Source organism: Hypanus sabinus, chromosome 4, assembly GCF_030144855.1.
Source record: "Hypanus sabinus isolate sHypSab1 chromosome 4, sHypSab1.hap1, whole genome shotgun sequence".
NCBI lineage: Eukaryota > Metazoa > Chordata > Chondrichthyes > Myliobatiformes > Dasyatidae > Hypanus > Hypanus sabinus.
The window spans coordinates 130427950-130441950 of record NC_082709.1 but is presented as its reverse complement, the minus strand read 5'-3'; the positions used below and the strand labels follow the sequence as shown (position 1 = coordinate 130441950).

Below are 14001 nucleotides of genomic sequence, written 5' to 3'. Positions count from 1 at the left end.
GAACCTGCTTTGTATGAGAAAAAGGATCTAGAGCTTTCCCTGTGTATATGACGAATAAACTGTACTCTGGCTTCCAGCTGGGTACAGGCAATGTTTCGATGACCAACTCTGCCATCTTCATCAGTGATGATGCTTCGGCTTGTCTAGTTTAGCGGTATTTATACCCCTGTTGTCCCTCCCTCCTGATTGATTAGTCCTCATACATTCAGGTTTTTGCTGTTCCATCGTGTTTTAACAATCGAATTCCAATTCTTAGAGTGAGACCTTCATCTTCGTTAAAATTCTTTTCCTCTAGTTTTACTTCAATGGCTTTCTTCACCAGGCAGTCCCTAAAAATATTGACACAGCACTTCTGTGCTGTCAAAGTCAATCCTTGGCCATTGCGAATGATTAACTGTGCAAAAACTATTTCGGGCCTAGAGCGTCTCCACAAAGAAATAAGACAATTATGCATGACGTTCCTACAGAATGGCTGTAAGGTGAAGGAAATCAATCGGGTCCTTAAGAGGGCCGACAGAAAAACCAGAAGACCAAACAACGAGTCCATCACTACTACCTGTCTTTCTTATAGTTCCATGGTTTTTGGAAGGATCGCTAAGATCCTGAAGAAATATCAGTTCAGTACCATCCAGAAACCCGTAAGGAAGCTCAAATCACAGCTTAAGCAAGTCAACGATGACTTGGGACTCAGGACGGCTAGTGCTTACAGGATTCCCTGTGAATGTGGAGCAGTGCACGGTATATTGGCCAGTGTGTGCGTCCCGCATGGTGGAAACCCGCATCAAGGAGCAGAGGAGGTGTATCCATCTGGGTTATCCGGAGGAATCAGCGGTAGCAGAACAATGTATGCGTGCTGGCCGTAGGATTGACTTTGACAGCACAAAACTACTGTGCTGCGCCACTGGCTTTTGGGATCACTGGTGAAGGAAGCCATTGAAATAAAACTAGAGGAAAAGAATTTTAACAAAGACAAAGTTCTCACTCAAAGAACTGGAATTCAATTGTAAACAAGGTGCAACAATGGATGCCTAAATGATTAGACTCATCCAGTCAGCAGGAATGGATAATGGGTAGAAATACCACCAAACTAGACATTCCGAAGCAGCGTCCCTGATGAAGACAGCAGAGTTTGTCATCGAAACATTGGTTAAAATCAATATCGGTACCTAATTGGAAGCCCGAGAAGAGTTTATTTGCCCGCTCTGTACATCTCCCCTGAACTTTCAACCTCTCACTTTAAATCCTTGCTCACTAGTTTAGATATTTTTGAGCCTGGAGGAAAAGATGCTGGCTACCTATGCTATGCCTCTCATAATATAAACTTCTCACAGATCTCCTCTCAGCCTCCATTCACCTAGGAAAAATAACCCTGCTTTATCCAACCTTTCCTCCTAGCACATGTCCTCTGATCCAGGTATTTCCTTGGTAAACCTTGTCTGTACCCTCTCTACATCCTTCCTGTAATAGGATAACCAGAACTAAATGCAGTACTCTAAATGCTACTGAACCTAAGTTTTATAAAGCTGCAACATGTTCTCCTGACTCTTAAACTTTGCCTCACTAGTGTAGGCAAGCATGACATATGACTTTACCACCCTATTAACCTGTATAACCACTTTCAGGGAGCTGTGGACCAGGACTCTAAGATCCCTCTGTATATCTATGATGTTAAAGGTCCTACCTTTAACTGTGTATGTCATTGTTAGCAAAATTGTATAGGTTCTTTGGGAGTAAGCGAGGTTGGTTACTATCAGCTGTCATTTCCATGGTTAAGCAATTTTCTTTTGTTCTCAATTCAATAGATAAAACTACATCTTCTAGGGAAAATACATTTCTTTGCCATCGTAGGGATGAGAAATGTGCGAGGGGTCTCGTAATGTTACATGAATGTTCAAAAATATTGTTTTTAAATTAAGGCACATTCATTTAAACTGTATACTCTTTAATATCTGTCACATTTTTTTTCAAATAGAAAGGTGGGACACTGACCAATGTGCCCATTTCAGGAGTAAGTATATTTTATTATTTACAAACTTTGCACACTGAAAACTCCAGAGATGTTACCTCTTCACTTAAAATGATTGTACCCTAAATTTTGCATTCAGCCATAAAGGAGTGCTTACAGTTAACACCAATTAAAATTCTAGAATTAATTCAAGAGTTAGCAGGCATGATGAAATCAAGTTAGCCAAGTGTCACATAAGAATTCTTATGGCAAACTAAGAATGCAAAGCTCCAGTTTATTAACTATTATTCTGTAAAATATTTTTAAAAGTGGATCCACATTCCAGTATTCTTCATTTCAGTGAAGGATGAATCATGACCAGCTACTTAAAACTAAATGATTTTGAATTTTAGATTAATAATATTGAAATATTTTAAGCTGTTAAGTATGTGTAAAGTCAGCTTTGGGGACCAGAGTAATAGTGCTAATCAATAGTAATAATGTGTCTGCCATTGTGTAAAACTTGAAAACAAAGAATGTAAAATAAAGAATGGTGTATCTCCCCGACCAGTTTGTAACTTTGTTAATGTGTCATCAATTTCCCTCGCACTTGGTATGGAAGGGAGGAAAAATGGCATAGTTTATGGATAAGGGCTGAGCTACTTTCAGGAACTTGGTGATTTTTATGATAAAGTGTGTATCCACACACTCCTGATGTCAGTGTAAATTTTACCATGAGTTGGTGAACCCTAATAGTTTTGAAGTTTCCGTAACAAAATTATACATTATTTGCACTGGAGATCTTTTTCTTCTAAAAATAGGCAAATTTGTCTGTTCACTCTCAGTACTTAAAAGTACCTTTGCTAATTGAGCATTAACATTTAACTAGAGTTTTGTAATGACAGAAACTTGTCTTAGTTAAGTATGTGCAATTCTTTTTTAAAGGCACTCAGGAAATGCTACCAAATATGTTTAAACTGAGATTTCAGAATTTCAGAAAGAATTCAAATAGCTGCAATATATAGTAGACATTTTTATTACTCTGACATTCCTCTAGTCAAAGGTTGAATACGGTAAACTTTTAAACTTTATTAATCATTTAAAGAAAACCTGCTTTGTTAAGACAGGGAGCAAAGGAGAGAAACGCCTGTCTCCGTCAATAGAAAATCTTTCTTCCACAGGAAATATTAATGTAATATATTGATCGCTTAGTGATGGCAGGAGGCATATTTTTAGTTAAGGTAGCTTATGATTTGCCCTCCAATTTGTGTTAACTACAATTGATGCCAAATATTTTGAGGTGTGAAACTTTTGAGGAAGTAAAGATGGTTATAATTGTGTTGTCTTTATCAGTGTTTAGGTGACCAATGTGCTGCCTTGGTTGGGCAATTGTGTTTTAAACCTGGAGATTCAAAAAATACGTAAGTTTGAACAGTTAAAATCTTTCAGGTTGTCATAGTGTCTAGAGAGGGAGGTAATAATCAACTTGAGCATCTGCCTAGATTTGTTGTAATGGGAAATTCTTCCTTCAGTTTTCTTAAAATTGCCACAGTGATGATTATGTCTTTATACTGGTTTGGATCTTCTTGGAGCAAACATTGAGGACGATTGTGTCTTTTTCTTTATCCTTTAGTTCCAAATTATTCAGCAGTATAATTTGATGTAATTTTGTTTGATTGTGGTTAAGACATTAAGGCAACTATGGCTGGTGAGCAACGAAGGTAAGAGTATCTCTATTGATATTTAAGAAACATGAATGAAGTACTGTAGCATGAGAGAAGTGGAGTGTGAAGGTGCAGACTCTGTAATCCATTTAACTTCCAATTTTCTTTATTGAATGTTTTGATAACAATTTAATCTGCAGTATCTAACTATATGACATGTTTAAACTTTGCAATAAAAATTAAGTAGTTGCAGTATTGACAATTCACGTTGTTCAGTTTCTGAACTGATGTTGATTAAAACTCTATTAATTAAGCAAACATATCTTTTGAAAATGTGCTTGGGTTACTAACTTCCTGTTCCAATATTCAGCACCAACTCTAATCGATGCATAATTTCAATGTACAGGCATTTCTCATCAATAACCTGTACATGATGCCAAATTTGCCACACATCAGTCTGCAAGTCAAGGAACTGATCATTTGTGCTGTTAATTTTAATTCCTCCAAACTTAGTGGCCGTTTGCACCACATTAACAATGTGCACCTTTAGGTCATGATTTTGTTATCAAGTAGGAACCCTGTCAATTGGACCTGAAAATCAAAAACTGTAAATGTGAGAATTTGAGGTAAAGATGTATCATCATGCTGAAAACATTCAACAGGTCAGACAACTTAAAATTTTCAGCTCTTTTCCACCACCCCTCCACTGCAACTTAAAATTAATTTTTCTCACTTTCTCTGATTTTAAGAAGGACCTTTGACCTAAAACATTCGCTCTATTTTGGCCAGCTGAATCCATTGTTTCATTATTTAAGTACTGTGCATTACTTTGGTTTGTCATTTCAGAAATATCTATAAATTGTTTCTTTATTTATGGTGACAGTCTTCCATTCAGAAGAATGTATGTCAATATTTTGTATCCAACCTACCTGCTCGCTTTGAAATATAGTTAGATTTTCCTGACCTTGGGTTTCCCTAAGGTATCAATGTCAAAATCCTGAAGGATCTCTGCCTGAGACATTATCTGCTCCCTCCATCAATACTGCCTGATCTGCTGAACTCCTCCAGCATCTTTTATGTATTAATTCAGATTTCTAGCAGCTGCAGCCTCTTGTGTCTCAATTTCTTTCTGATTTTTAGAATTTTGACTCTTAAAAAAATTTTAGATTAATTTGTACACTTTGCTGCTTGACATTGTGACAAATTAATGAAGAGGGTGATGAAATATTTTCCTTGATTACTATTACTCTTTTTTTTTCAGTATTGTGCAACAAAAAAACCCTTGTCCACCACAGCTAGATTACTTGCAACATTGCCACCTTTACGATGAGGCATCAAGCTGAACATACTAAGCTTGGTGTGGATGCAATTCATTCAATTTTTATTCTGCAGTCTCATTCAATCAATCAGACCTATGGAAAAATAATCTAGTGGTAAAAATGCTGTGTCAGTGCATGAATTTTATCAGCAATGTCAGTTGCTATAAGCTAACCTATTACATTTTTGTATGTTTTATCTCTACATTTTAGATACGGCACAGGCTGTTTCCTCTTGAGTAACACAGGACAGAAGGTTAGTGTATTTTAATGTCTTGGAGTAATGTATAACAGTAAAGGCATTTGTAATGAAAATATTGAAGCACTAAACATTATATACTTTGAGTCTAGTGGCTAAAATCTGTTGTATTGATTTTGTATTTCACAGTTGGCAACATTTCTTATATGATTTCTTATTACAAATTTTTTAAAGTACTGTTTTATTGAACTTGTTCTTTGTAGCCGGTGTTCTCTAAACATGGCCTTCTGACAACGGTAGCGTATAAATTAGGCAAGAACAAGCCTGCACACTATGCACTGGAAGTAAGTTGTATTTCTGTTGGTCCTAAACTTGTAGAACTCAGTTCTTCACCTTTTGTATATGATACAAATGTACTGTACAAATTCTAGTCATTAGACCCAGTGACTGTTTTTCTTTGGTCAATCGGAGCTGCCTGTCACCTAATTTCATATCTCTTTTGCATTACCTTCCGATTCTTAAATACATACCTGTCCAACTTTCCTTTCATGGTATCCAGACATGCTGATTGTTAGTTTCCCTCTGAATTCCTACTAAATTTCCTAATAACTTTTATACTTGTGGTGCCTCATTTTGTTCTCAAAGAATTTGCTAAGGTAGAGGTTTTCAATTTTTAGGCTGGGGACTAGCTGTTAATCTTTAACAGAACTATTCAGTCACTTTACTGAAGAATATAACCCAAATAGGTTACATCTTTTCACATGGAGAAGGTTCTGTGTTTGGCATCATTACTATCCTTACTTCTGTGCCAAATATCTTTTGTAATAGGAAGAGTCTATGCAATGAGGCTGCATTGCAAAAATTATCTCTTGAGTCTACAGATTCTCACTTTGTGTCCCACTCTAGAAATTTGGGCACAGAACTTGTATGCATACTGAACTGAAACCAGAACCATTCTGTTGTATTGTTTCAGAGTAGGTGTTTTCCCTCATGTCCTCAAATTTCCATTTCTTGGCCAGCATCATCAAGCATGTCATTTGGTTATTACAGCAGATGATTGTAAAAGCTTGCAGGAACCATTTTGACTCCTGTTTTTTCTAATGGAATAATCAGAGCACATCAAAAACACTTTCATCAGCAGCAAGGTGCTTTGGGACATTGTTTTTAAATGATTTGGTGCTTTTGTTTTCTTAAAACAGTCTTGAAATCCAATATGCCTACATAAGTGGTTTATGTATCTATCTTTTAGATTCCTCGCTAGGCTCTTGTTTTCCAAGATATGAGCCCTTGTTGTTACCAACAAGCTGTCACTCTACATCTTTGAGATTTGTTCACTACTTTGTTAACTTATTCAGTCATTTATACTTGATTGTTAGATGCTGCGTACAGATTTCTTCTAAAAGCGTTATCAAATGAAAGAAATGGATGGTCAATCTGAACAAAATTTGGGCTTGATTGTTTTTGAATTATTGTATGCATATGTATGTCCAGATTTGTACTGAAATATGGACTCACCGGTGATATTACTGTGGCTTTATCACTGACTTTTTATTCAAAGCAATCAACATAGCCACTCATTAATATGCTGGCATATTTAATCTATTCTCTTGAAGTAATATTGCCTGTATATTGAATGTTGAGGCTAGTCCTCCTCCCATATCGGTTAAGTGTTCTACAAAATAATTAAGATTCACATTAACTAACTTAAATCCCTCGCACCAAATATCAGCGATCACTGTTGTGACCATATTTGTTAGCCACATGTGGACTAAATCACTGATTGTTAAACGCATGGAAATTTCAGCTTCTAAACTAGTACAGATCTAGATTTTTCACAAGTAGAAATCATTGTATCCTTTCCTTACACTTCTCATTTATCACCCCCCCCCCCCCCATTCCAGATTTGTAAGAAGCATTTTGCTTGGCAGTGCACTCCTGAAGCTGAGCAGCAAGTTATCAAATGGTATCATTGTGTGAAGTGAAGGACCGAACCAGCCCTGTCCAAAGCTGTGCTGGAAATGAGGACAAAGATGAATCCCTTGCTTTATGACTGTCAAAACTGGCGAGGTTTAACTATTTGCTTTATTTGTCACATGTACATTAAAACACAGTGATTTGTATCATTTGCATCAACACAGTCCAAGGATATGCTAGGGACCCCCTGCAAGTGCCGCTGTGGTTTTGGAACCAACATAGCATGCCCGCAACTTGCGTTAACCTGTACGTCCTTGGAATGTGCGAGGAAAAGGGGGCACCCAGAGGAAACCCATGCAGTCACAGAGAACATACAAATTCATCACAGGCAGCAGTGGGAATTTTTTAACAGGCCTAAATACCAGGAGAACACAAAAACCTGAATTTTAAGATATTTTAAATCTTTTAAATAAAGAAAACCACACAAACGCAGTTTGAAATTATTAAAACAAGCACTAAATTAGCCTCTTTCCTCAGTGTCCCACAATTGCCATTTAACTGAATGAGTCAACAGATGCTGTAACTGTGTCTTACTTGGCAGAGATCAGATAGCAAATTCACCAGAGGAAATGCTGGAGAATTTGAGAAAGCCCAGCTTCAGGGAAATACAGCGCACTACCTGACAATCTATCCAGCTGCTTGTCTATCCATAAGTACAAAAGAAAGTATAGGAGTAGAATGAGGTGGAGGATAAATGCATGGCTGAGGGATTGGAGCAGGGGGCAGGGATTCTGATTTCTGGATCATTGGGACCTCCTTTGGTGCAGGTGTGACCTGTACAAAAAGGATGGGTTGCACTTGAATCCCAGGGGGACCAATATCCTGGTGGGGAGGTTTACTAAGGCTACTGGGGAGAGTTGAAACTAGGATTGTTGGGGGGATTGGAACTCAACTGAAGAGACTGGGGAAGATGCAGTTGGCTCACAAATAGAGAAAGCTTGGGGACGGTGTATGAGGGAGGATAGGCAGGTGATAGAGAAAGGACACGCTCAGACAGATGGTTTGAGATGTCTATTTTAACAGAAGGAGTATCGTGAACAAAGTGGATGAGCTTAGAGTGTGGATCAGTACTTGGAACTATGATGTGATGGCCATTATAGAGACTTGGATGGCTCAGGGACAAGAATGGTTACTTCAAGTGCCCAGTTTTAGATGTTTCAGAAAGGACAGGGAGGGAGGTAAAAGAGATGGGGGTGCATCTTGGTGTTTGCATATTTGGTGTTTTTATATATATATATATATATATATATATATATATATATATACACCTCCCAATAGTAACAGGGATATCAAGGAGCAGATAGGGAAACAGATCCTGGAAAGGTGTAATAATGACAGTTGTCGTAATGGGAGATTTTAATTTCCCAAATATTGATTGGCATCTCCCTAGAGGGAGGGGTTTAGATGGGGTTGAGTTTGTTAGGTGTGTTCAGGAAGGTTTCTTGACACAGTATGTAGATAAGCCTACAAGAGGAGAGACTGTACTTGATCTGGTATTGGGAAATGAACCTGATCAGGTGGCAGATCTCAGTGGGAGAGCATTTTGGAGATAGTGATCATAATTCATTGGAGAGAGATAGGAACAGACAAGTTAGAAAAGTGTTTAATTGGAGTAAGGGGAATTATGAGGCTATCAAGCAGGAAATTGGAACAGATGTTCTCGGAAAAGTACAAAAGAAATGTGGCAAATGTTCAGGGGATATTTGTGTGGAGTTCTGCATAGGTACGTTCCAATGAGACAGGGAAGTTGTGGTAGAGTACAGGAACCGTGCTGTACAAAGGCTGTAATAAATTTAGTCAAGAAGAAAAGAAAAGCTTACAAAAGATTCAGAGCTAGGTAATGTCAAAGATCTAGAAGATTATAAGGCTAACAGGAAGGATCTCAAAAAGGAAATTAGGAGAGCCAGAAGGGGACATGAGAAGGCCTTGGCAGGTGGCATTAAGGAAAACACCAAGGAATTCAGCAAGTATGTGAAGAGCAAGAGGATAAGATGTGAAAGAACAGGACCTATCAAATGTGACAGTGGGTAAGTGTGTATGGAACCTGAGGAAATGGCAGAGGTACTTAATGAATACTTCAGTATTCACTATGGAAAAGGATCTTGGTGATTGTAGTGCTGACTTGCAGCAGACTGAAAAGCTTGAGCAGGTAGATGTTAAGAAAGAGGATGTGCTGGAGCTTTTGGAAAGCATCAAATTGGTTAAGTCGCCGGGACTGGATGAGGTGTACCCCATGCTACTGTGGGAGGTGATTGCTGAGCCTCTGGCGATGATCTTTGAATTATCAATGCAGATGGGAGAGGTTCTGGAGAATTGGAGGGTTGTTCCTTTATTCAGGAAAGGGAGTAGGGATAGCCCAGGAAATTAGACCGGTGATTCTTGCCTCAGTGGTTGGTAAGCTGATGGAGAAGATACCGAGGCAGGATTTTTGAACATTTGGAGAGGTATAATATGATTAGGAATAGTCAGCATGGCTTTGTCAAAGGCAGGTCAGGCCTTGCGAGCCTGATTGAATTTTTTGAGGATGTGACTAAACACATTGATGAAGGAAGAGCAGTAGATGTAGTGTATATGGATTTCAGTAAAGCATTTGATAAGGTACCCCATGCAAGGCTTATTTAGAAAGTAAGGCGGCATGGGATCCAAGGGGACATTGCCTTCTGTGGGCAAGCCAGTTCAGGATCTACAAAGCAAAGAGTAGTAATAGATGGGTCGTATTCTGCATGGAGGTTGGTGACCAGTGGTGTGCCTCAGGGATCTGTTCTGGGACCCTTAATCGACCTAATTTTTATAAATAACCTGGATGAGGAAGTGAAGGGATAGATTAGTAAGTTTGCTGATGACAAAGGTTGGAGATGTTGTGGATAGTGTGGAGGGCTGTCAGAGGTTACAGCGGGACATTGATAGGATGCAAATCTGGGCTGAGAAGTGGCAGATGGAGTTCAAGCCAGGGAAGTGCGAAGTGGTTTATTTTGGTAGGTCAAAAATGATGGCAGAATATAGTACTAATAGTAACACTCTTGGCAGTGTGGAGGATCAGAGGAAGTCAGAGTCAATTGGAAGCCCAAAGCAGCTGTGCAGGTTGACTCTGGTTAAGAAGGCATACGGTGGAACTGAATTTAGGAGCCGAGGGGTAATGTTGCAGTTATATAGGACCCTGGTCAGACCCCACTTGGAGCACTGTGCTCAGTTCTGGTTGCCTTGCTACAGGAAGGATGTGAAAACCATTGAAAGGGTGCAGAGGAGATTTACAAAGATGTTGCCTGGATTGGGGAGCATGCCTTATGAGAATAGGTTGAGTGAACTTGGCCTTTTCTCCTTGGATCAATAGAGGATGAGAGGTGACCTGATAGAGATGTATAAGATGATGAGAGGCACTGATTGTGTGGATAGTCAGAGGCTTTTTTCCAGGGCTGAAATGGTTGCCACAAGAGGACACAGGTTTAAGGTGCTGGGGAGTAGGTACAGAGGAGATGTCAGGGGCAAGTTTTTTACGCAGAGAGTGGTGAGTGTGTGGAATGGGCTGCTGGCAACGGTGGTGGAGGCGGATATGATAGGGTCTTTTAAGAGACTTTTGGCTTAGAAAATTGGAGGACTGTGGGCAAGCCTAGTAATTTCTAAGGTTGGGACATATTTGGCACAACTTCGTGGGTCAAAGGGCCTATATTGTGCTGTAGCTTTTCTATGTTTCTAAAGTGAAGCAGAAGCAATCTTTTTAATTTGCAATGTGTTGTGTGATTCAGTGGGATTATGGTATGAACCACATAATCCCTTGATCCAATTAATATTGCTCTGAATGCATTAAGTTACAGTTTCCCAGTGTTCTCAGTGAAATCTTGTGATTCACTACTCATTGAAGCAATGTCCTTTTTTTCCTGTATGAATAGCTTTTTAGACTGGTGATTGGTTCTTGACAGCTTGTCAGAAGAAACATCATTGCAGAATCTGCTGTGTCTAAGCTCACAAGAACTCCATATGTTTCAATGAGATCACACCTTCTTTATCTAAACTCAAGATGTATACTGTGTATAAAACAATGTATATAGCAGGCTGGGTAAGGACAACAGATTTTCCTTCCTGAAAGACATAGTGAATGTAAATTTTATGGTAATTCAAAAGCTTGGTAGTCAGCATCAGATTATTTTACTCATTCATAATTGTATTTTTACTTTTAAATTGAGAAAGGTGGGAGTTGAAGTTTTATCACTGGATTCCTACACAATCTTCTACTCAGCCACATAATCCTTGGATTAAATGTCTCTTGTTTTTGTTAAAAAAAAACGAGCATCTGGAAAATATTTTTTTCATCTTGCTCTCATTCACATTCAAAGATTATAATGTTTATTCAATAGCACTTGTACTTAAAGGTTGAATGATTTTTACCTGCTGCATTTCAACAGCTGAAACCTGAGAACTGGCTTCTCAGAGTTGGCCTTGCTTCAATGTGACTGTTTTATTTCAGGTTAGTGTAAACAGAAACCAGCTTCCGAGTTGGTGAGCGACACCTTTTTAATATTATCAGAATTAGGTTTATTATCACCAGCATGTGCCATGAAATTTGTTAACTTAGCAGCAGCAGTTCAACGCAATACATGATGTAGAAGAAAAAATAAATGAAAGTAAATAAGTAAATCAGTTACAATATAAGTATATTGAATAGATTAAAAATCATGCAAATAAACAAATTGTGGCGACCCACTTCCTAGCACACTCGAACCGGCTCGCAAATAGCCAGCGCGCCGGCATAAAGGCCAGTCCCAAAAGGGCGCCAGGTCTACTTCACCAACAAAGGGAAAAGCCCGTGCGTGACTATGAATACGTGCCTCCTACAGCATACGTGCCCCCTACAGCATCCGTGCCCGGGGAGGGCGGGATCAGGGAGGCTTTAAAGCGAGGCTGCGAAGTTCGAATAAAATCTTTTTTTTAACTGCAGTTTACCAACTCCATGTCGTTATTTCAGCTCTGCATGTAGCACACCACTACAAAATAATATATATTATAAAAGGTGAGGTAGTGTTCAAGGGTTCAATGTCCATTCAGGAATCAGAATGCAGAAGGGAAGCTGTTCCTGAATTATTGAGTGTGTGCCTTCAGGCTTCTGTACCTCCTACCTGATGGCAACAGTGAGAAATGGGCCTGCCCTGGGTGCTGGAGGTCCTTAATGATGCAAGCTGCCTTTCTGAGATGCTGCTCCTTGAAGATGTCCTGGTTACTTTGTAGGCTAGTACCCAAGATGGAGCTGTCTAGATATACAACTTTCTGCAGCTTCTTTCTTCAAACTCCCAATGAAGTATGGTTGCTGTCTTGCCTTCTTTATAACTGCATCAATATGTTGGGATATGGTTACATCCTTGGATCTTGACACCCAGGTAATTGAAATTCCTCAGTCTCTTCACTTATCCCTCTGAGGACTGGTATGTGTTCCTTTGTCTTGCCCTTCCTGAAGTCCACAATCAGCTCTTTCATCGTACTGACATTGAGTGCCAGTTGTTGCTGTGACATTACTCCACTGGTTGGCATATCTTCCTCCTGTACACCTTCTCGTCGCCATTTTAGTATGTACAATATAATAAAAAAGGCTAAATTACGTTTAGGTATGGAGTTATTTTATTATAAGACCACATGCTTACATTAAAAAAAAAGTGGTGCTACTTTCATCAAACTCACTGATTCTCATTAAGTTACTCTTTTTTTTCCTTCAGGGATCAGTCGCTATAGGTGGTGCTGTAGTGCGATGGTTGCGAGAAAATCTTCGAATCATTAATTCAGCTGAGGAAGTTGGCAAGTGTTACTTAATTTTTATTTCTGAGTAAAGAAAATAGATAGGAAAATACAAAGTTTTGATTTTTTTTACATCTCTGGGTTTTGTACTTTTCATAAAATAAGTTAATAGTATTATTTCATTGAAATTCCACATTTGCATATCAGTATAACATCCTGACCTAGTTATTTATGGAGAAACATGAAAATGTATGGCAATATAAAAATAAACATCATTGCAGATTGTCACAGATGATTTCCTTGTTTGTAAACAAAATATTCTGCATTTATATGACTGCCATCATTTTTTTCCCAGGTATTCCTGTATCTCATCATAGCATTGAAGGATACCTTCCTCTAAGTCTATTGAAGATCCATTACTTACATTCGTAGTTGTTTAGTAAAATGGTAACTAAAATACCCTAGCCTAGCAATTTACCACCTTTCTGATGTGCTTGCTGAATAAATGAGTTGTACAAAAGCGATTGTGAAAATTTTCATGGTTTTTTTTAGTTCTATTAAATAAATGCTAAAGTTATCTGCCTTTTTTTTTTCAGAAAAGCTCGCTGCATCTGTGGGTTCCTCTCATGGTTGCTATTTTGTTCCAGCCTTCTCGGGGTTATATGCACCATATTGGGAACCTAGTGCAAGAGGGTAAGAGCTTAACTTTCATCCCTATACCAAAAAAGTGATTGTTTTGCAGTATCTGTCTATTGGATTTATCATTGTTGTGTTTATAATGGTTTAATGGTTTGAAAGCTCTAGCAGTTACTGCAATCAGTGTCAGAACCAATTTTGCTATTGTGTATAGTATGTAACTCAGCAGTTGTATTTGTCTAGAATGGGATGCATGAAGTATTTGCTGATCAATCAATGCTGCTAATATATTTTTTAAATTTTTTCCTAGGCTGGAGAGAATCTGTGTAGATGATAACAAGCTATGTTTAAATTTTATATGGTTAATAATCTTCCATTAGAACTGGAAATTGTGTGCAAATAAGTTTAAAAGGGAGAGAGCAAAAGGCAATACGTTGGAAAATTTAGAAGGCAAAAGAAAATAAATGAGAAAGGTTTGTTGGTGCAAACTTAAAATGTGAATCAAGATCTGGAGAAGTGCTCACAATCAAGTTTATTGTCTATACA

At 38.4% G+C, this 14001-nt stretch overlaps 1 protein-coding gene across 2 annotated transcripts in view; it reads left to right on the top strand.

Moving 5' to 3' along the window:
* The window catches only part of gk (glycerol kinase), a 128744-nt gene that overhangs the window by 87004 nt on the left and 27739 nt on the right, over window positions 1-14001 (top strand). For both annotated transcript variants that reach the window (XM_059968172.1, XM_059968171.1), the window contains exons 9-14: window positions 1973-2008; window positions 3299-3366; window positions 5139-5181; window positions 5388-5468; window positions 12801-12879; window positions 13416-13512. In XM_059968172.1, the coding sequence (XP_059824155.1) occupies window positions 1973-2008; window positions 3299-3366; window positions 5139-5181; window positions 5388-5468; window positions 12801-12879; window positions 13416-13512 (404 nt within the window). The remainder of the gene's footprint in view (window positions 1-1972; window positions 2009-3298; window positions 3367-5138; window positions 5182-5387; window positions 5469-12800; window positions 12880-13415; window positions 13513-14001) is intronic.